The 21,297-nt window shown below is 48.0% G+C and overlaps 2 protein-coding genes across 4 annotated transcripts; one reads left to right on the forward strand and one right to left on the reverse strand.

The window, feature by feature from the left end:
• Window positions 1-936: 936 nt before the first annotated feature.
• Window positions 937-8,917, reverse strand: TRIM10 (tripartite motif containing 10). 2 transcript variants are annotated; one of them, XM_070584299.1, is made up of 8 exons: window positions 8,644-8,917; window positions 7,795-8,284; window positions 6,446-6,541; window positions 5,621-5,851; window positions 4,850-4,872; window positions 4,393-4,508; window positions 3,152-3,184; window positions 937-1,961 (listed from the first exon to the last, which is right to left on the reverse strand). In XM_070584299.1, exons 2-8 carry the CDS (start codon window positions 8,221-8,223, stop codon window positions 1,444-1,446), a joined length of 1,446 nt encoding a protein of 481 aa, XP_070440400.1. In that variant the 5' UTR covers window positions 8,224-8,284; window positions 8,644-8,917; the 3' UTR covers window positions 937-1,443. The 2 variants fall into 2 exon arrangements, with proteins under 2 accessions (XP_070440400.1, XP_070440401.1); XM_070584300.1 differs by lacking the exon at window positions 8,644-8,917 and adding an exon at window positions 8,431-8,570.
• Window positions 8,918-10,291: 1,374 nt separating this feature from the next.
• TRIM15 (tripartite motif containing 15) lies at window positions 10,292-18,491 on the forward strand. 2 transcript variants are annotated; one of them, XM_070584301.1, is made up of 8 exons: window positions 10,292-10,394; window positions 10,572-11,003; window positions 12,437-12,532; window positions 13,608-13,838; window positions 14,581-14,603; window positions 16,073-16,188; window positions 16,530-16,562; window positions 17,417-18,491. In XM_070584301.1, the coding sequence occupies exons 2-8, from the start codon at window positions 10,635-10,637 to the stop codon at window positions 17,923-17,925; spliced, it is 1,377 nt and encodes a 458-aa protein (XP_070440402.1). In that variant the 5' UTR covers window positions 10,292-10,394; window positions 10,572-10,634; the 3' UTR covers window positions 17,926-18,491. The 2 variants fall into 2 exon arrangements, with proteins under 2 accessions (XP_070440402.1, XP_008542133.1); XM_008543911.2 differs by having other exon boundaries at window positions 10,337-11,003.
• Window positions 18,492-21,297: the final 2,806 nt, after the last annotated feature.

Genomic DNA, 21,297 nt, shown 5'->3' on the forward strand with positions numbered 1-21,297 from the left:
CCTGGGGATGACTGATAATCATTTTCCAAATTCTAGGCAGTCATGTGTTAGTGCTTGTACCTCTCCCAGAATCAGCACCAGGCACAGGGATTTCTGGCATCATCAGTACTCAGCTTCTTCACACCACGTGGTCACAGACTCCCCCAATACCACCTGGCTTCCTGTCTCTCCTAGAGCTCTCCACCCCAAATCCACACATCTTCTCCAAATCCCTAACTGTCTCTCTTTTTCCACCTCATCTCTCAGATGTCACTTCTTGTCCAGCCCTAGAGCAGTCTCAACTCTTTGGGCTAAAGGTCACGGGTCATCCAGTTTATCCCCCTGCCTCCACCTGGGATCCTTTTGCCTCATACAAGGGTTAAGACGGTGCTGTTCTGGCTCACACAGCTGAGCTATTTGAGACTCATTCCTTTCCACCATCTAATTCTTTTCATCTCATTATTTGACTGATGGCGATCAACAGATCAGGAAGAGGATTTTCCCCAGAAGTTGAGTGTGGTCCTTGGGTTGTGGTTTATGGCCATGCCTCCCTGGTCCCCTCCCACCAATTCCCATCTTCATCTTGGCCAGAAGGACACTACCAGGAGGAGGGAAGCATTGAGTGGTGTCAGGGGTGGGGGTGGCCCCATCTGCTCATGAGGATAGTGGAGATGACCCAGTGTCTCTTGAGTCATGGATCATCCAGCCAGTTCTCTGCCATCCCTCTTCCCTGAGATTCTTCTTCCCCTCCTTTCCTCATTCACGATATTCATCTTTTAGACTCACTCTTTGCAGAAAGCCATCCTGACTCACCCACTGACATCCAAGAAGGGTTATACTCCCTCCTCTGGCTTCCCTAACCCCAAGGTCAGATCTCTATCACAGCACCCATCACATGGTACTGTGATTTCCTCTTTATGTCTCTGTCTCTTCCCATGAGCTCCTTCAGATATGGGACAATTTTTAAAAATTTTTATTTTCATATCACCAGTGGCTACCATACTGCTTGGTTTATAATTAACACACAATAAATGTTTCTTGAGGATGTGAGTAAATTAACCCTAATATTTTTGGAAGAAAACAAGATGAAGAGAGATGAGATGCCTTGCTTAAGATCACACAATTGGTTGGTTACAGGGCTGGGTTTAGAATCCAGGTCTTCTGGCTCCAAATCCAGTATTCCCTCCTCTGCACAGCTACTTCTGTGCCTAGTGGGGATGGTGATGAGGAGGTCTGGCAGTGGTCTGAGTCCCCAGATACGCTGAGCATCCACTGGGCATGGAGGAAAGGGCTTCGTCAGCAGATTGAAGGTCATCTCATCTTGTCCCTTGCCAAAGTTCTGACTCATTATGTCATCTAAAGCAGCAATTTCTGTGCCAAGTCTTCCAGGTGATGCAGCCAGGGGTCAAGTCCATAAGGTCCTCTCTTTGAGACTTCTACTTAGAGGAGGGTAATTGCACCCTCTCAGGAGCTCAGAGAGAAACTAGACCCTCGGCCCCAGAGCCCAAAGAAGGGGAAGACCTTCTGGGTGAAGGAGGCAGTGAAAGTATAGATGGGCGTGTGAGTGACAGCATTGGCAAAAGTTACCCAGCCCACCTCATAGTCGATAGACACCCGCACCTTCTGGGGCTGCTCCTCCAGGGCCAGCCGTGTAGGGAAGGATCCCAGGGCTGAGACAAAGCCCCAAGCCAGTCTCAGGGCCCACACCCCCTCCTCCGGCCGCAGCCGAAGCTCGCCCTTCCGCTGCATGTCCTCGCTGACGACACCCACGGTGCAGCTGCCCCCGTGGACCAAGTCTACATTCACCACCCAGGTGTGTCTCCCTCCTGTAAAGCCACTGCTGGCCAGGACACAGGTGGCCCGGTCAAAACGCTGGGGGTTGTCTGGTGAGTTCTGCCATTTGTAGGAAAACCGAGCCTGCTTGTGGTCCTCAGATAAGAGGAGCTTGGGGTGGGAAGTCTGGGGGTCTAGAGAGATGTGAGCTGTGGGGAAAACCAAAAGCAACACAGATGTCAACAGACATGTTATCACCTTCAAGAAAGGCCTAAAAATCCCCCTTGGCATCCACCAGTTAGTGTTATTATCAACAATGTGTATAGTGCCTACACGCACCAGCAGCATGGTTATCACCTGGGAATGTGTTAGAACTAGACCCTCAGGCTTCACCCCAGACCACCTGAGATGGAATCTGCATCTTACCAAGATCCACAGGTGATTGGTGCGCATGTTAAAGCCCGAGAAGCATGCCTCCGAGGATGCGAGGATGCGCCAGCTGGATATCCACGCTCTCGTCTGGCTCTGTGCGGTCCTCTGGAAAGCAGTTCTGCTCCCTGCAAACTAGTTGACTCCCAAAGCTGTGCGTGCCTGCTCTGATCTCCTCCTGCTGCTGACACATCACCTCCTCCCCCTCCTGTATCTCCTATCTTGGAGGGTGGAGACAGTCTCCCCTCAGTCCTAACTTCATGATTCCTCCCTGGGCACTTATGACTCATTCACAGTCTTTGCTCCTGGCAAGCTCTCGGGCTCACTCGCAGGTTATTCATTCTGCCTCAGCAATTCTAAAATCATCAGAGTCAGAGAACCACTTTTTAACATCAAAAACTTCTGCAGACCCCTGCATAGTTACTTTTAGTATCCATAAATTGAGACAAATTCATAAATTCAGATACGTCCATGGGTTAGAGTCCCTTCCAATAAACAACTCTATGACTTCCCAAGGTCTTTGGCTGACAGACTGGAACAACAGCCTTGAGTGGGCTCCATTCTGTTCATTCCTTTCTCACCCAGAGGCTGCCCTCCTCCTAACACTCACCTAGGAAACAACACCTGAGAAGGAGTACAGGTTCCCAATGGTTCTAAGAATGCTATTCCAAACACAGATCAAAGTTCCCCTCCTCCAGGAAGCCTTTCTTGATAGACCTTGTCCCATTCTGATTTAATCTTTCTATCCCCTCATCATGAGCAGATCAGAACATGAGCTTCATGCCAGGTATGTGATATGTGTGTGCACCTGTCCTTTCTTCATGGTTCTCCTACACGCTTTATAAAGGCAGTGACGTGTGTGTGTGTGTGTGTGTGTGTGTGACAATATATTTGCAGAACTCTGCAAAGCTATCTGTCCTTTTCAATTTTAGATTCCTCATTCCCTCCCATCCTGACGTAGGCTGCTTACCTGGCTCATAGTCCAACTCAAAGCAGAGTGTTTCTGTAAAGAGGAAATAAAAAACAATGAGATTTCTTTAGTCTCACAAAACTGTAGAACATTTAATGATGAGGAAACAGGCCTAGAGAAGGGAAGGGACAAAGAGAAGAATGGAAGCCAGAACCCTCTCGACCAGTGGTTCTAAACTTGAGCTTGCACCAGAGTCCCCTGGAGCAGTTGCTAAAACACTTGTGTTTCTGATTCAGGCGGCCTGGGGTGGGGCTGAGAATCTGCGTTTCTAACAAGTTCCCAGGGGATGACGCTGCTGGCCAGGAGCCCCACTTTAAGACCCACTGCCCTAGCTCTGAGCGGCAGGGACCACGTCTGCCTTGCTCGCCTCTATATCCTCAGTGCCTCGCACACAGCCCAGGACATAGTCAATGTTCAAGAAACATCCACTTAATGAATGGATAACTGGGTTAATTTATTTCTCATTCTGCTTAGAAACAATTTTTTGGATAGTCAAAAGTCAGCCTTTGATTAGGGTAAAGTTTCCTCACTGCCAGGCTACTGGGAGTACTTGCAGGAAGTGGACTCATGCAGAAAGCTCTTCTAGGGTGACATTTTTGTGGGTGGGTCATCTAGAAATAGGTGGCATAGGTGGCATCACTCATGATGTCATATGTGAGGGGGGTGTTGGCAGAGAGCCACATTCATGACTCTCATTTCAAAGCCTCCAAACCCTATCCTACCACCACTCCCTGTTCCAGAAATGGGGGGCATTGTCACCACAGGAGCAGTTCAATTGTGAGAACCAGACTAATGGGGGAAAGCGAGAGAAAAGAGGAAGGAGGAAAGTCAGTCACCACAGGGCAAAGAGAAGTACTGTTGCTGGTTATTAATTAACAATATTCATCATCAAAAACTTATCATGTATTAAAAATGCCTCTGTGGATTTTTTAAATTATTGAGAATGACAGATTTCGTTAATCATTATCTTTTCTACTGCTTAATGCCAATTGATCAGATTTATTTGTTTACTTATTTTTCAAATCAGCTAAGTTTTTTCCAGAAGTCTTAACATTTATTATCTCTCTTCATTGTCACATCATCCTGATAAGTAGATTTTACAAAGATCTTCACATAAGGAAACCAAATCACAGGAAGGGTACAGCCTTGCCAAAAGTCACACGAGCATCAGGCAGCCTAGCATGGAGGCCATTCCTAAACCCAGGCTTCAGGGCCACCTGTGCCCTGTGGGGTCCTCTTACCTAGGAACGTCTTCATCTCCCTCTGCAGTGGAAGGGCCTGCTGGGGGAAGTCCCGAATCCTCTGGCCCAGTTCAGGGGACACAGCCTCTGGTTTCCGGCACTTTCTGGTTTCAGATCTAGGGACACAGAAATGGCGGGGTCTGGAAATTATCTGCCTTAGCAATGCCTCCAGACTCAGCCAGCTTCCTTCTTCTCACTGGACATGGAGATGCTAGTTCCCACAGGCACACAGGCCTCCTCTAGGGTGGACCCCACTGCCCACTCCTGGGCAATGCTATGCAGGGATGTGTGTCTATGGCTGTATGTGGGAATGCATTTGAGCATGAGCAAGTTTACACGTGAATTTTTATCCTTAATAAAGTGAGAATGTTGTATACTTTCATGGCAGTAACTAGGCATGTCGTGCATGTACATATATGTAAGAAGGAAAAGAGAAGAGAAAAACTGTACCGCTTACCTTATTAGAGTGCTTCTGATATCCTAGGAGAAGGGGAGAGAGAGAGCGGGGATTCAGTCTCCACCCTCCCCCTTCCCCTTTTCTTATAACTAGAAAGACAAAATACCATATTAATAGCCCTGGACAGAAAAAGGACCAGATCCTACAGTCACAGAGTTTTAGGGTTTACGAGGTTTCAAGGACCATGGAGCCCAACCTCTTTATTTTTTAGACTCAGATGTGAAGTGACCTGCTCCTGCTAGCTGGAGGCAAAGGCAAGTCCCATCCCACGGTCTCCTGTTTCTCAGCCCTGACTGTGTTCCCCTAAATCGTGTAGCCTTTCTGATGCCTTGTTGGGACCCCAATATCTCTCTTCCAGTGTGAGGAAGTGAAATAGACCAGGAAGAGCTTCCTGACTGGTGGGTCAGTCAGGATACAGAGAATAGCTCGCCTTGGAAATAGCACCTGACATTTGTTTACATAGTACATGATGCTTTTCAAAGTGCTACTTTCACTCCCATCTTACTGTTGGATCCTCACAAAATCCCCGTGAGGAAGATAAGGCAAGCATCTTCCCTATTTGATGGATAGTGGGATGGAGAGACCGAGACCAGGGAGCAAAGTCACCAGGGCATTCTTGACGAAGCAAAGACGAGAATTCAGAACTTCTGGTCCTGTGACCCAGCTTCTATCTGGGATACGGAGATGTGTGGGTGAAGGAGACATGGCTTAGACAAGGTAAAGATGCAGCAAATATAGGCGAGCACAGGTGGGGAGGGGCTCAGGCCTCACCGTCAGGAGCTCCCTTGCCGGCCTCTCTTTCTTCTCCTCTAGTTCTGCGATCAGGGCGCTAAATCGGCAGATCTCCTCAGTGATCAGGACATCAAACTCATCCCGTTGCTTCAAGATGTCCTCATCCAGCCTCTCCAGCTGGGCCAAGAGAATGTTCTGCTGTTCCTCCAGGAACTGGCTCAGATGCTCAAACTCGGAAATCACTTTTTGTCTCTTGGTGGCCACCTGAGTCTGAGGGGGCAGGAGGAAGTTATTCCTCCTTCTCCTCCTCCTCCTCTTCCTCTTCCCTCTTTTTCCTTCGTTCACTCCCATCTCCCTCCTGGCCCAGATCTTCCAAGGTCTGGTGGTAAAATCAGAGGCCCCCGCCCTGCCTTGGGTCCCCAGACAGACTTGGAACTGTAGGAAGGTTTCCTTTCCACCTGCCACACTATTTCTGGGAGCTAGACCACCCAGCCTTGCCTCAGCATCTTCTGCTGGAGCTTCTAAAAGGGTGGGGCTCAGAGGGGGTATAGAGGATATGGTGGGGACACACTGCCTCGTGCCTTTTACAAAATGCATACCACGTGCACAGCACTAAGCTACGTGACAGACACGGTCTCATTCAATCCTCACAGAAATTCAGTGAGGTAGTGACAATTTTTAATCTCCACTTTACAGATAAATAAACTGAGGATACAGAATTGTTTGAGATCATAAATCTAGTGAGCGTCAGAGTCAGGATTCGAACTCAGAATGACCTCACAGGCCTATATGCTATGTTGCCTCTGTTTCAGGGAGGCCCTGGACCTGAGGAAGAGGGTGCCCAGGGAAGGGATGATGACTTACCAGGAGGACTTGTATCCTTTCATTTTCTCTTGACTGGATTCCCTGAATCTCCTCTCTCTCTTTTCTTAGACACTCAAGACACTTCTGTATTTGTTTCTGGAGAGAAGGAGCATAAAAAGAGCATATAGTGTAGAAGAAGCATAAAATATTTAAGATGGAAACAATGATTTGTTAAGAGGTGGCCAACCCTCATCCAACACTCTGCCTCCAGGAATGGAATGACACAAGGGAAGACGTCATTCTCCTGCTGACAATGCCTGTGTCTTAACTGCCCTTGATAGCTTACTCTCTTTAGGTCTTGTTCCTTTGCTTTGTCCTCCAAGAATTCTGATCAGGGCTTTCCCCTTCTATCCTATGCCATCTCAGGCCGTGACTTGGTGTTCCCACCGGAGCCTTCTTTTCTTCAGGTTAAACACCCTAATTTATTTTGCCTTTGGTAAGTGATATTTGGGATCTGTCCTGAGCTTGAGATGCCGTTGTTTGAAATTATTCCTTGTTTGAAATATTATGCGTCCCAAAGGGAACACATCCCAACAACCTTCCTTTGTGAATGGAATCAATTTTCCATGTATGATTCTAGCGGGGGAGAAGAAACTTGGATAACGCAAAGGTAATCACTGAATTGTTTTAAAAGTTGCTTGCTCTAGAATAGAGTTAGGAACAGGTATACACATGTAAATGTCCATTTAGGTACTTTCCAAAATACATTTGGAACTCTCACCATCAAATGCTAATTAACTAATTGACATATACACATAGACACCCACTTGTATAAAACACAATACGTAAACAACTAAAACCAACACACACTCATTTAATGACACACAAAATTACACACCATATAAATCTACTCAATCTGCTTATATGTAAACACTAATTTATTCACAAACATGAGCATTCAAACAATTATATTTACACTTCAAATAGTCCGCCTCCAAAGCTCCCCCAAAGGTCCCAGTGCATCCCAGCACATGCTGGTACACGCACAAACATTAATACATATACACACCACTTGAGCAATCATTCTCTCAAATACAAACTCAGACCTCCTCAGATAGACCTGACTGATCCACTGCACAGACACGTACACTCATGTTGGTCTCTCATTCATTCAACAGGTATTTATTGAGTTCCTATTATGCATTGGCTATAAGTAAACAACACAGAACATGCTTAAAACACAAACATATAATCTTTCACGCCTGGCTCTGTTGCCTGGGTGATGATAGACGTAGGGAGATAAAATTTCGCTTCAGAGTGGCCCAAATCATCCACAACTCTGCTCTGATTCTTTTAGTTCAGTTTGATCCCAGACCTTCCCTGGGAAGCCCCCATTTCCCCTTTCCTACCCTGTAGGGACTCGCTGCATCCTCCAGGAAGCGCACGGTGTGGGCTCGGTGCTCCTGGGCCTCCCGGCACACCACACAGAGCTGCATCTCATCATCCTCACAGAAGAAGTAGACTTTCTCCCCATGTTCCCGGCAGACATCCTCCTCGCCTGAGCCTGGCAAGGACACCAGCTTGAGGCGCTCGATGTTCTCTACCACACTGGCCAGCTGCCAGTTGGGCCGGAAGCTCCCTGGGCGGAAAGGCTCCTTGCAGAGGGGGCAGGTGGGGGGCTCCTCAGAGTCTGGAACAGGGATCTCGAGGTAGCGGGTGAGGCAGCTGCGGCAGAAGTTGTGGCCACAGTCGATGGTGATCGGCTCCCTCAGGGTGCCTTGGCAGATGGGGCAGTTGACCTCGTCTGCCAGGCTAATCACAGAGGCGGCCGAGGCCATGGTGCTGCTGTGCCTGTGGCCTCTTCAAGGTCACCTGGTCTGCTCGGCTGAGGGGAAAGGGCTGGAAGAACAGTGAAGACACACATCACACACTCACACACCTACATGTGCACACAGCTGGACACAGACACATCTTAAATATGTACCAACACCCTCATTGTCACACACACACACTCACACACGCGTGCACAAGGGCAAGGCACCCACTTGCATCTCTGGTAGACAAAGTTCTGCTGTTCTCCTCCCAAAGGAACAGACACACACCCTCGAACAGCAGAGATGGAGAAATAGCAGAGGAGGAGGAGGAGGAAGGGGACGAAGAAGGGTCACAGCATTCCAGAGATGACCTCAGCTACTCTTCCCATCGGTGCCCATGACCTGGGGTTCACCGTTCCTTCCAGTCCCTCCAGAGACACTCACAGTAGAAGGCTAGTGCTGGTATCTTAACCATCCACAGTTGAAAGAGGTTGTTCTTCTTTCGGGGACAGGAGGAAGACTGGGTCACAGAGCAGTGATGCCACTCAGCCTCCCTGCACCGTGACCAGCTGTCTTCAGGGAGATTGGAGGTATCAGCCAGCCCAGGGGAGTGTGGGGACCCAGATAAGGTCGTTGTGCCCCGGGGACATGGCACAGGAAACTTCACTTGATGCCCCAACTGGCCTGCCAAAGGCTTCCAAAGAGGCTGGAATATACTCTGTGTGGGGGAGGAGAAAGAAAAATAGCAACAGCTCGCCCTTATTTATGATGACTATATTCCTCACACTGATGTAAGCAACTTAAACATACGATCTTATTTATTCCTCCTGTCTGCTGTATAGTGTCACTGCTATTAGGAAATTAGCTGGCCTCAGCCCTGTTATGTAGCTTGCCCAAGGCACACGGGTAGGAAGGTGGGTGGCCACAATTTGCACTCAGATCTGTGTGTCTCAGAGCTGTGCTGTCCCAGAGAAACACAATGTGAGCCACGTATGCAGTTTAAAATTTCCTAGTAGCCATATTTTAAAAAGTAAAAAGTGAAATCAATTTTAATAGTTCATTTAGCCCCAAAGATTATCATTTCAACATGCAAATGGTATAAAAAATTAGTAATGAGATAGTTTATATTCTTTTTCATTGGTGCTAAGTCTTTGAAATCTGGGGTGTATTTTACACAGGCAGCGTATCTCAGTTGGGACCGGCCACATCTCAAGGCTCCGCAGCCACATGTGCCTGGAGACTCCTGTGTTGGACAGCGCAGCCCCAGACGCTGCACTCTTGGGGGCGGGGGGGAGGTAGGATGGGAAGAGAAGGTGACGGACAAAATAGTTGAAGTGAAAAGAGAATGAAATAGGGTGCGGGGCTGATCATTCAGTGGGAGAATGGGAGTGTCTCCTTGCTTTTTAACTACAGACGGAGGTAAGTGGATGAGGTACCATGGCCGTTTGATCATTGTCTTGGCTTGGAGTTCGGGAAGAGCACAGGCTGGAAGCTGGCAGCCTTGGATGGACCCCAACGTTGCTGCTTTCTAGTTCTCTGACCTGAGCAAGTCACTTCACCTTTCAGTTTACGTTTCTTTCTCTGTAAAATGGAAGTGATCATTCCTGCCCCAAAGGCTGTTATCAGATTTCATGTAGTAATACGAAAACACTAAGCCTTAGGTAAATATGGTTGAATCTGTTTATCTTCTTGACTAACTGAGTTTTCTAAATTTTGTTTATCAACATGATCATTTGAGTTATGGACAACATTACCCAAGCCCAAATGGGGACACTGGCACTCAGGGGTAGTGGGAGTTCAGAGCTTAGGAGACACCAGCCTGGGCAAATGGAGTGAGGCAAGGAAAGGAGGGCAGAGGGGGGGACCTTGTGAGCAATCATCCCACGGTGGACCTGCAGTGTCTGAACAGAGTCTCCCGGAAGTCAGTCAGCTACCACTCCGGCCTGGACTTTGCCGCTGTGGGCACACCTCAAAGCCAGAAGTTTATGGCTCCCACCTGCTCGAGTGAACAGGAAGCTGCATCTCCTACCCAGTTCTCCCCCACCCCACTGAGGTCAAGGGAGGGATTCCAGGAAACCCTATCTTCCTGTGACCTCACGGCATGCTCTGCTCCCCACCCCAGGGACCGGAAGGAGGCAGAAGGAGGCAGAAGGAGTGGAGAACAGGCTGACAGAGCCACTACTGGGAAATGCTGGGTAATTTGAGATGCCCTGGAGTTTGGACCTGCTCAACTGATGGGTGGTGGCCAGGGTTCTGGGGACGCACAAGAGGTGGAGCCAGGTGGCTTCCCTGTCCTGACGTTCCTGCCTTCCTGTCTCTTCACCTCCTATTTCTTTCCTTCTGTGACTCATGTAAAAGTGACTCAATTTCAGGGAAAGACAATTCGTGTGGCCTGAGACAGAGGCCTGAGTGGACGGGCTGGGGAAGGCACCGTGATGCCCTCAACCCCCGCTCACGAGGGGGCCTCCTGTCCTGCCTGCAAGGGGTCCCTGGAGCATTCAGTGACCGCCACCTGTGGACACACCTTCTGCTGGCTGTGCCTCGCCCTGCTCTCCCAGATGGGGGCCCAGCCCTCCAGCAGGGTCCTGCTCTGTCCCCTCTGCAAGGAGAAGGAGCAGACAGAGACTCTCATGGCCCCGGTGCCCCTGGGCCCTCTGGGGGAAACTTACTGTGAGGAGCACGGTGAGAAGATTTACTTCTTCTGTGAGAACGATGCTGAGTTACTCTGTGTGTTCTGCCGTGAGGGTCCCTCCCACCAGTCCCACAGCGTGGGCTTCCTCGATGAGGCCATTCAGCCCTACCGGGTAAGAAGCTTGGCTGTAGCTTGGACACGTTGGGGTGGGATAATGTCCTGTCCTGGTGAAGGGAGGGGGCGGGGATCTAGATGAAGGGCCACAGCTCCCACATCAGGGAACCCCAAGGCTGTAGGGACACTGGGGACAGCCCCAGACTGAGGGAGACATGGTTCCACTAAGCTGTGTGGTCACTTACAGTCTTAGGGGAACGCCAGCTCCAGCCGTCAGGGGACCCCGCAGTGATGGAGCACAAAGAATTATAGCCATGGCCTCATTGCCTGAGGAAGGATAGAGAGCCCTGGGTGAACTTGGTCTCCCGGGATCCGGACTGGATATGGGATTCCCCAAAGCCCTGACCACTGGGGCTCAGAGGGAGGAGGGGGACAAGAAGGGAAACTTGCAAGTGCTGCTCTTCTTTTTGAGAAAGCGAGGTGCGGCACAGCCCATCTGGTCTTTGGGACGTTACCCATTCCTGTCTGCTTCTCAGATCTCTCTCTTGCTTCCAGTCACCCGGTCTGGGAGTAGTTTCCTCAGAAGCATGTCTCAAGTCCTTATCTCTGTATTATTCCCACAGCCACTGCCAAATCCGGGCTCTCATCATCTGTCACTCAGACTTTGCATGCTCTCTAGCACATTCCCTGTCTCCACTCTCACCTTTCCAACCACCCTCCAATCTGCTCCATTCTTCCAAAAATGCAAAGCCAATCATGATGCTGTCCTGCTCACTATCCTTCTCTGGATCCCTAGTGCCCAAAGAAAGCCTGATGTCCTTAGCAAGGATTTAAGGCTGTTTGCAGTCAGGATCTTGCCTTCCTGTCCAGTCTTATCTCTTAGCTGCCCTCCCCAAGGCACTATGTTTCCAGCCAGACTGACCTGTATAGACCTGATGTTTGCCGAATTGTTTTACTTTTTCCTGTTTCTAATACTTTTCACATGTAGATCCTGCCTCCTAGAATGCTGTCTTTCCCCCTGACCCTCTTTTTCTTTTTCACCTTTTTAACAATTTTTAAGTGTACAGTCAATTCAGGGGCATTAAGTACTCTCCTCCCCTGTCTTACTCAACTGGAAATTTATCTTTCAAGGCCAATGTAAATGTTTTCAGCTTTCTAAAATCTTCCTTTGGCCCTATAGCAGAATTGTGCCCCTCTGTGCTCCCATTTCACTGTGTGCCCACCTAGATTATTGCATTTGTCTATTTGTATTTTAATCACCCATGACCAACCCTTTCCCTAGATGGTGATCTCTTTAGGGACAAAAACTGTGTTTTTTCACCTTTGAATTCCTCGGCACTCAACAATGGGCCCAACAGGGTAGACAATTAATATCTCTGAGTTGAACTACGAATTAAGCCACCTCTTTGTGCCCAACATGGTAGACAATTAATATCTGTGAGTTGAATTATGAATTAAGCCACCTCTTTCTGCCCATTCTTCTCCCCACAGGATCGTCTCAGGAGCCGGCTGGAAGCTCTGAGCATGGAGAGAGATGAGATTGAGGAGATAAAGAGTCGGGAAGACCAGAAACTCCACGTGCTTCTGGTAAAGGCCGTGTCTTTGGCCGCCTTCTCCTGTGGAGGTTTTCTCAACAGATTCTGGGGAATTTTATTGTATGGTGTCTGTTGCCTGGCTGGAAAGAACTGGCAAAATGTTTTCCTTCTCCTCCCAGTCTTTGCACAAGGGCATTTGGGGCGAAGGTTGTGAAATTCAGAACATCAGAGCTGGAAGTGGTTCTGATATCTTCTAACCCACGATCCATCCTGTCAGCCATTTTTTTACAGAGCAGAAAATTGAGGTGCAGGAAAGTGATGCTCCCAAGGCCACATGGCAAAGCCCGAATTCGTGATGAAATGGCTAGAACCTGGGTCTCTTGATCCTTAGTCCATTGCTCTTCCCATTCTGGTCTGTCTGCCTGAAATCATTGCCTTCAGATGGGAAGCTTGGGGCCAGAAGGCGTATCTTAGTGTCTGCATTCTTGTCCTGACCACAAGGCTGACCTGAGGACAGTAGGCTAATGGTGTGGCTGCATTCAACTCCCTTCCATCTCTTTTTTTGTGCTAAAAGTTATCCAGGAGGAAATTTACAGTGTGGGAATTTCTGGTACCCTGACTAAGGAGATAGAGTTTTGGGACAGGAAGATCTCTCCAGCATCCCTCTACTTCCATCCGAGTGTGCCCTGTACATGGTGACCTCAGTGACTACGACCAATTCCACACACTCTTCCAATAAGTTGTGCTGACTCTAATCACAGCTTCTTTTCGCTTCAATTGCTCTCTAAGAAATGACCATAATCACCTCCACCTGACTCCAGGAAAGGTCTGGGAGGGTTAGGATAGTATCATAGATGTGGAAGGATGTCCGAAAAGTTCAACACGGCTCTAAGAGCATAATGTGGCATTATTATTAGAATCTCGAGGTAAGGGAAGAGCACAGCCCTGAACATTGATAAGTTTACCCTGAGACCTACCTACTTCTACCATAGTATTATTCGGGAGAATGAGTTTGAAACTAGTTATTCCCTATCTCTCTTAATCAACGGTAAGTACGTAGATGATCCTCCTGGAACCCAGCTTGGTGAGCTTCTCCCTAACCATGGCTATCTTTCTACCGCTCACAGACTCAGATTGAAAGCAAGAAGCAGCAGGTGGAAGCGGCTTTTGAGAGATTGCAGAAGGAGCTGGGGGAACAACAACGTCTCCTCCTGGCCAGGCTGAGGGAGCTGGAACAGCAGATCTGGAAGGAGAGGGACGAGTATGTCTCGAGGGTCTCTGAGGAGGTCGCCCGGCTTGGAGCCCAGGTCAAGGAGCTGGAGGAGAAGTGTCAGCAGCCAGCAAGTGAACTTCTACAAGTGAGAGACACCCCACCACCTCATGGGATAGGAGAGGGATTCTACAGGAAGGGGACACGGTGCTGGGGGCCGGACGATGCTGGAGAGAGGCAGGAGAGGGAGGCAGAGGTTATTTCGAATAGGAGGAACTGAGTGTTACAGGGTGCCTTTGGCCCAGAGAGGTTACAGAGATGCCAACTCAGAAAGGCTGGGTGACTTGCCCACACACTGTGGTCAGGTCAAGGGCTTTGAGTTTAAGCGCCGGCTCTTCCAGCTGTGTGACCTTGGTCAGTCTCGTAACCTCCCTAAATGTGAGATAATAATAGCACCTCTCTCATTAGGGTCGTTGCAAAGATTATAAGAAACAATTCATGCAAAATGCTTAGCATGGTCCCTGGCACACAGAAAGAACTCAATAAACGGTGCCTCGTGTGATTATCACTATATTATCCTGTTTCACATCAGGCCCAGCTGATAACTCAAGGCCTGGTCCTGCTCTCCGCCATCTCTTAATTACTGGAGGCAGAACACACCCCCAGGATAAAGCTGAGACAGAGAAACCAGCTCAAGGAAACTGACTAGAGAGTCCCCAGTTAGTAAGGAACCATGATGTAAAAGAACAGTTTGATGAGTAGGTAATTAAACAGTTCCAATCCCTGGAGGAAGAGACTTTTGAGCTGATATGTTAAGGTAGAAAGGATGTATAGAATCTCTGATGGGAAGGACGTGTGGAAACTAAGTGTGTGTTCTTTTACCTTTGTAGGATGTCAGAGTCAACCAGAGCAGGTAGGGTGCATGCCCCAGTCCCGCCTCCTTTACACTTTGAGTATACACTTTACACTCCTTTACACGTCTCGCCTCCTTTATAGTAGACATGGAGACTGAAGGGGGAGGGGCGCTCCCTCCCCCTCCCCCATAGATGGCCACACAGGAAAGCAAAAGCACTCTGAGGGACACACTGTCTCATTCACTCACACGTAAGTGGCCCAGACTTAAAAGTTTGGGTTCTAAAGGTTCATTTTTAAACTGATTGCTTGGTATCAGGGACACATTTTTTCCCTAAAAGTGAAGTTATAAATAATAATCATGTTTTTTAGGCTGATCTGGTAACATCTATTTAATCCCTGAAATTGTTAGTACTTGAGTCAGTATTTATCACCATTTAACATGTAATTCTAAGGGGGAATATTTTCTATAGAATATAATAAGCACGGAACCTGGGAAGACCAGCCTGTTCTTTTCTTTTTTTGGTGAGGAAGATTGGCCCTGAACTAACATCTGTGCCAATCTTCCTCTACTTTGTATATCGGACACCACCACAGCATGGCTTGATGAGTGGTGTGTAGGTCCGAGCCTGGTATTTAAACTCAAGAACCCCATGCCACCAAAGCAGAGCACATGAACTTAACCACTACTGGGCCAGCCCCGACCTGCCAGTTCTTTCAATCATTTTTCCCACTCAGCTCCTTGGTTTCCTTCAGAATTTTCAAATGCTACTGTTAAATGAGAGCCACCAGGAGCTGGAAGCATTGTAAATACATACTCCTTTCCTCTTTGCTGGAAGCATCAGCAGTCAGCTCTGGAATGAACAGAGACACAATGACTAGGGAGCATTTGTCACATGCTGTGTGCCCAGGCATGTTAGGGGGCTGAACCCAGGCGTCCACAAATCAGGAAGTGTCTCTAAACATGATTTTCACAGAGCTTTAGATCTAGGAGGGTCTTGGAGGTCTTCTAGTCTGATGAAGAAGCTGAGACCTAGTGGGGGAAGGTCACACAGAGAATGACAAGCAAGGACTGAGCTGAAACTGGAATCAAGGGCTTTTTCACTGCAATATATGTTTTCTTTCATCTCATTTTTTTTCTTCCTCCCATTTCCTTTCCCCTTGTAATGAAGCACACAAATTAGAAAGAATAACTTAAGGCTGCTTTCAAATGGTACCATACTGCCTTCTAGAGGCTAACATGGATAATGATCTCTGCTCCTTTTGGCCTCCACAGGCCCAAACATTCTCTTAAAAGACCTGCCTTTAATTCTTGAGGAGTGCTTACCATTAGTTCCTCTTGGGTCTAACTGAAATGCCTCTTGCTTTAGTAGCTACACATTTCCAGCAAAGGTAAAGAGTTGATTCTTAATCTAATTATTCACCACAGATACCAGATTTTGTTAAGTCTGATTTTAGCCTCACTTGGTCTATATCACCAGAATACTATTTTTGGAATTTGGACCTAACTGGTTACCAACTTGTCTGCAGGGGTGAGATGAAGACTTTTGTGAGTCCAGAGGCCATTTCCCCAGAACTTATCAAGAAGATCCGCGATCTCCACAGGAAAATACTCACGCTCCCAGACATGATGAGGGCCTTCTCAGGTAAAGAGGAAGGGCAGCAGCTTTCCCATTCCCTTTAGTTGCCCTTCTGCCTGCCATCCATCTCCATCTTTCCCCCGCTTCCAAACCTGGCTCAAGACGCCTTCCCTCCCCTAAGCCTTCCCTTAGCGATCCCACTCTCAGGGGGCCTGTTCCCCAGAGCATCTCCTTCTCCCCCTGAGGACCGGCACTGGGCTGAGAGTCCAGGCATCTCTCTCATTGGACCATAGCAGAGGGCGGGACTTCTCCCGTCCCTGCCCTCACATTGCTCCCAGGACACGCTGCCCCTGGGGTTGCCTGCACGAAATAAGAAGTCACAGATCTTTCTCTTTTGCTTTCCTCAGAAAACTTGGTGCAGCATCTGGAAACAGATTCAGGTAAACAGCTGGGGGTTTCAGGAGCCGTTCTTTCATTCTTCCATGCGTGAATTCATCGATTCAAACCAAGCAACAGAGCGATTAAATATATGAATTCTGGAGCTTGATTGCTTGGGTGCTCTATTCTAGCTCTTGCTAGTTATGAGACACTGGAAAAGTTATGAAGCCTCTTTGTCCCACAGTTTCTTCCTCTATAAAATGGAGAATATAATAGTACCTACCGCACAAGCAGCTGTGAGGTAAATGAATTCAGAGTTCCTGCAAAAAGCTTAACTACCTGGCACACAGTAAGTGTTCAGTTAATGGTAGTTACTTGTACAGATATTATTTATTCAAAAATATTTATCAAGCCCTTGTTTTCTGCCCAGCATTGTGCTAGACTGTTTAGTGAGTTGAACAAATATTGTCTAATTTTTTTTTAAAACAGCATTTCCTCGTAAATTGGTGCTTAATTTAGAAAGTAGTTTCACAAGCATCACCTCATTTTGCTTCTCAAACAATGTGCGGAAAAATCACCTGAGGGATCTGGTTAAGGTCAAGTTCTGACGCAGTAGGTCTGCAATGGGGCCCAAGATTCCGCGCTTCTCACAAACTCCCAGGCAAAGAGGTTGCCGCTGGTCCCTGGACCGCACTTTGAGAAGCAAAGCCTTACAGCTCAGCACCATTTGCGGTCAGGTAGGAGAGCTGTCATCTCTGTCCTCAGGGAAAGGAAGGGAAACTGAGGTTCAGAGAAGCGGGCTAATGGCATGCTGCACGAGGCGGGTGCTCTTTCTGCCTCCCACGCACATTGCACGGGCTCTAAGGGCATTTTTGGTTGCTGCCAGCTGCTGATGTCCGCCCTTTCCTCTCTCTAGGGGTCGTTACTCTGGACCCTCAGACCGCCAGCCGGAGCCTGGTCCTCTCTGAGGACAGGAAGTCAGCGAGGTACACCCGGCAGAAGCAGAAGCTGCCCGACAGCCCTCTGCCCTTCGAGGGCCTCCCAGTGGTGCTGGGCTCGCGGGGCTTCTCCTTCGGGCGCCACCGCTGGCAGGTGGAGGTGCAGCTGGGAGACGGCGGCGGCTGCATGGTGGGGGTGGCCGGGGAGGAGGTGAGGAGGAAGGGTCTGAAAGCTGAGGAGGGCGTCTGGGCCGTGATCATCTCGCAGCAGCGGTGCTGGGCCAGCACCTCCCCGGGCACAGATCTGCAGCTGAGCGAGATCCCGCGCAGCGTGGGCGTCACCCTAGACTACGAGGCGGGGCGGGTGACCCTGCTGAACGCTGAGACCCAGGCGCCCATCTTCACCTTCACCGCCTCTTTCTCCGGCAAAGTCTTCCCTTTCTTCGCCGTCTGGAAAAAAGGTTCCTGCCTGACTTTGAAAGGCTGAGGTGGAGCGTCCGAAAGGCGGTGTAGCGGGGAAAGCAGCGCGCTGGGATCCAGCCCTGCCCCTGGCCAGCCCCGTGACCCCGGGGGATTTCTTGTGCGCTAGCGAAGTGGGAGGACGCCGGATGTCAGAGTATCCGTTCAGCTTTGTAATTGTTTTTACTTTATTTATCTTATGTCCTTCACTCCCCGACGCCCTGATCCTCCCCGTGACGCTTCGTCTTCTCTGGACCTCCCGGTGGAGAACCAGGGGCAGGCTAGGCTGTGCCTACGGCATCAGCAAAGCTGGGGAGCCAGCGGATTTTTGGAAAAAAATAAAAATCTAAAATAATTTAAAAAGCTTCACAATAATTATGATGGGAAGAAACAGAACTTTGTTGGGCTTGCAGTAATTTATCCAGCTGATTGTTTTTATTTTGACATACACGTGGAGATGCTCCTGCCTTTGCAGGGTTTAGGGCCTCTTCCCCCAGCCCTGGGTGGACCCAGGTCCCCTTCCTTTCTGACACCCTTCAGGTCATTTATCTTTCTTGTAGAGAATGCCCTAATAAAATGTGCGATCCCGCCAGACTTCTGCATTTCATGTGTCTAATCAGTGCTGACGGGGCTGAAGGAAAGACTGAAGCCAGTGGTCCCTGTGACCAAGACACAGTCCTGTCCCTTCTTTCACTCAGGACTTGCCTGATGGCAGTGGCGCCAAACGCCGTTGTCCAAAAAAATGAGGCTTGTGTTCAGGGCTAACTAACCTCTCAAATATTTATAATTATTACTATTGTTACGATTGGACACAGAAACAGACCACACATTAAAATAATTTCGCAAAGCAAGCTATGAATCTCTGTAAGGACGATGATTCCCACACCACCGCCACCCCCCTTTCTGATTCTAGCCCTCTCTCCTCTCATGTTTAACACTCACGTTCCCACCCTCCCGCCCCAACCCCTGAAGAAACCTACCTTTATCCCCAAACCAGGTTCCTCTGGTCTGAGTCTGTGTACAAGATCACCTTCTTTATCATACGAGCCCTGCTCCTGAAGTGTGGGGTCAAACGTTTTAGAGAGCTTCTAAGTGCTTGTACCATATGTGAATTTCATTACAAAGTTCTATTACAAATCATTGTGATGTGAATAATTACTCCCAATATAACCAGGCAGGTAGACAGCCTTGTTATAAAAGAAGCCAGAGGATTAAGAGTTTCTTCTGTCTTCCCAGGTGACAGGCAGAACCACCCTGTGTCTAACCCAGAAAAAAATCAAATTGTTTTTACAGAAGTCGAAATATAATGATGTACACCTGAATTTTATATAATGTCATAAACCAATGTTACCTCAATTAAAAAAAATACGGCCCAGGCCAGCCCAGTGGCCTAGCGGTTCACTTAGCATGCACCGTAGTGGTTAAGCAGTTCAGTTCTCATGCTCCGCTTCTGTGACCCGGGGTTTGCAGGTTCAGATCCCAGGGTGGACCTACACACGGCTCATCAAGCCATGCTGTGGCAGCATCCCACATACAAAATGGAGGAAGATTGGCACAAATGTTAGTTAGCTCAGCGACAATCTTCCTCACCAAAAAAAAAATGTGTATATATATATACTACCCATAAAAAAAATCAAGTTGTTTGGTAGTCAGCCAAGTAGTAGGAGTAGTATTGCCTAATGTTTATTATAAAAGTAGTTTATGCACATAGTTAAAAAAAGGTGCAAACATTTTCAAAGAGTCTAGGTGCAAAGCCTCTCTCTCCACCTCTCAACACTCCCTCTTATCACATCCCATACATGACCATTGGTATCAAATTTTGTATATCCTGCCAGTTTTATATACAAGTGTATTTAGCTTTTTTTTTGCACAAATGAGGCTATATCATAAATACTTGTTGCAACCCCCACCCCAAGGAAAAAGTATATGCAACATGTGCCCGTTGTAACATTGTCAAACATTACGAAATCAAAGTTTTTTTTTTCAAATATATACATCTTCCTTTGAAACTTATAATAAACCTGTGACACACATAGGACTTATTTTGTTTTTCTCATTCTGTGGTTGAGAAAACTGGCACACAGTTAAATGAACTTGTCCGACAAGTTTCACAGCTGGTCTCTGTGATCTGCTGGAAGGAGGACCTACAGGTCCTGGTCCTCAGTCCCTCAGGACCATGAACTTTAGACACTCAGACAAATCACAATGGGGCTTTGTTTCATTTCCTCTGCACGGAACTAGTGTTTTCGACAGGCAAAGCTTTTTTGGTTGAGTATAGGATTGAAAAAACAAATGAACAACTTATATTCTATTTCCAAGCCTCTTGTACTTCTAATTTTAGGGTGGACCAGGTAATTTAGGGGTGTGGACATGCACATTTGGAGGCCCTGGGCCAAAATTAAATTGCCCTGCATAGGAAAGAAAGGAGAAATTAGAAGCCCAAAGGGGAAGGTTTAGGAACAGCCAAGAACCAAGGATGAGGACTGGGAGCTGCCTGGAGGAAAAGCAGAGGAAAACAATCCATTTGGTGGCGCCGCTGGAGTCTGAGGTTATCTGTGTTGCAGTGTTTGGGGGGTAAAACTATCCTTGATCTCTTTTAGAGGATCAGCGCAATCTACGTTGGTCTCACTGCTTTTGTAAGCACTGCTGATTTCTGGGAATGTGAGAGTTTTGAGTCCTGTCCACTACTGCACGGGAGGCAAAAAGAGAGCCCACGAAAGAATGGCCAGGCTGCTGGATTACACAAGGAGCAGTCACACACTCAGGGTGCCCCAGAGAAGCAGAGGGGTGATTGTAAGGACCGAGGTGGGATCTGTAAGAGGAATCTCTCCACAGCCTAAGAGCGGTGATTACGTTGGGCCGGATGTGATGGGAACTGCAGCCGGGGCAGATGCCTTGTTTCTGGTCCACTTGCTTTGCTCTGCGTGTAGGGCCCATTTCTCTGTGCACGGGCAGGCTGCTGGCTTTCCTTGTGTCCTTTATGTTCGCCATCACTTCAGTGCTTTCATTTTTTCAGACTCCAGTGTAGAGAGTTGGCTCAATCATACTCCTCAGTTCTTGGTACATAATCATCGCCAGTCCATGCCAGTTCTTCTTGTTTGGTTTGTATTTTCTCCTTTATCTCTAATTCTCAGTCTCATTCTCCTCACCCCCATAGGCAGCTACTATCTAATGTTTTTTACGTGTCCTTGGATACAGAAGAATCCTTGAATATATAAATAGTACAGTACTATATCTGTTTCTTACTTTTTTAAACCCAGTACCGTGGTTTTAAGATCTAGTCGTGTTGCTGTATATATATCTAGTTTATGGCTTCTAATTGCTGGATAGTATTCAATAGTACACATTCTCCGCATTTTACTGTACTTTCTTTTGGCAAAGAACATCTAGGTTACCTCAT

The sequence above is a fragment of the Equus przewalskii genome, chromosome 19 (genome assembly GCF_037783145.1).
Source record: "Equus przewalskii isolate Varuska chromosome 19, EquPr2, whole genome shotgun sequence".
Taxonomy (NCBI): Eukaryota; Metazoa; Chordata; class Mammalia; order Perissodactyla; family Equidae; genus Equus; species Equus przewalskii.

Bases quoted from the DNA above. Each gene is read 5' to 3' on its own strand.
- TRIM10 (XM_070584299.1), bottom strand. From the start codon at position 8,223: ATGGCCTCGGCCGCCTCTGTGATTAGCCTGGCAGACGAGGTCAACTGC. The intron at 6,542-7,794 runs GTAGGAAAGGGG...CCTTCTCTCCAG, and splicing joins ATGCAGCGAGTCCCTACAGG to AAACAAATACAGAAGTGTCT. The intron at 1,962-3,151 runs GTAAGCAGCCTA...TTTTCCCCACAG, and splicing joins TGAGTTGGACTATGAGCCAG to CTCACATCTCTCTAGACCCC.
- TRIM15 (XM_070584301.1), top strand. From the start codon at position 10,635: ATGCCCTCAACCCCCGCTCACGAGGGGGCCTCCTGTCCTGCCTGCAAG. The intron at 12,533-13,607 runs GTAAAGGCCGTG...TACCGCTCACAG, and splicing joins AGAAACTCCACGTGCTTCTG to ACTCAGATTGAAAGCAAGAA. The intron at 13,839-14,580 runs GTGAGAGACACC...TTACCTTTGTAG, and splicing joins CAGCAAGTGAACTTCTACAA to GATGTCAGAGTCAACCAGAG.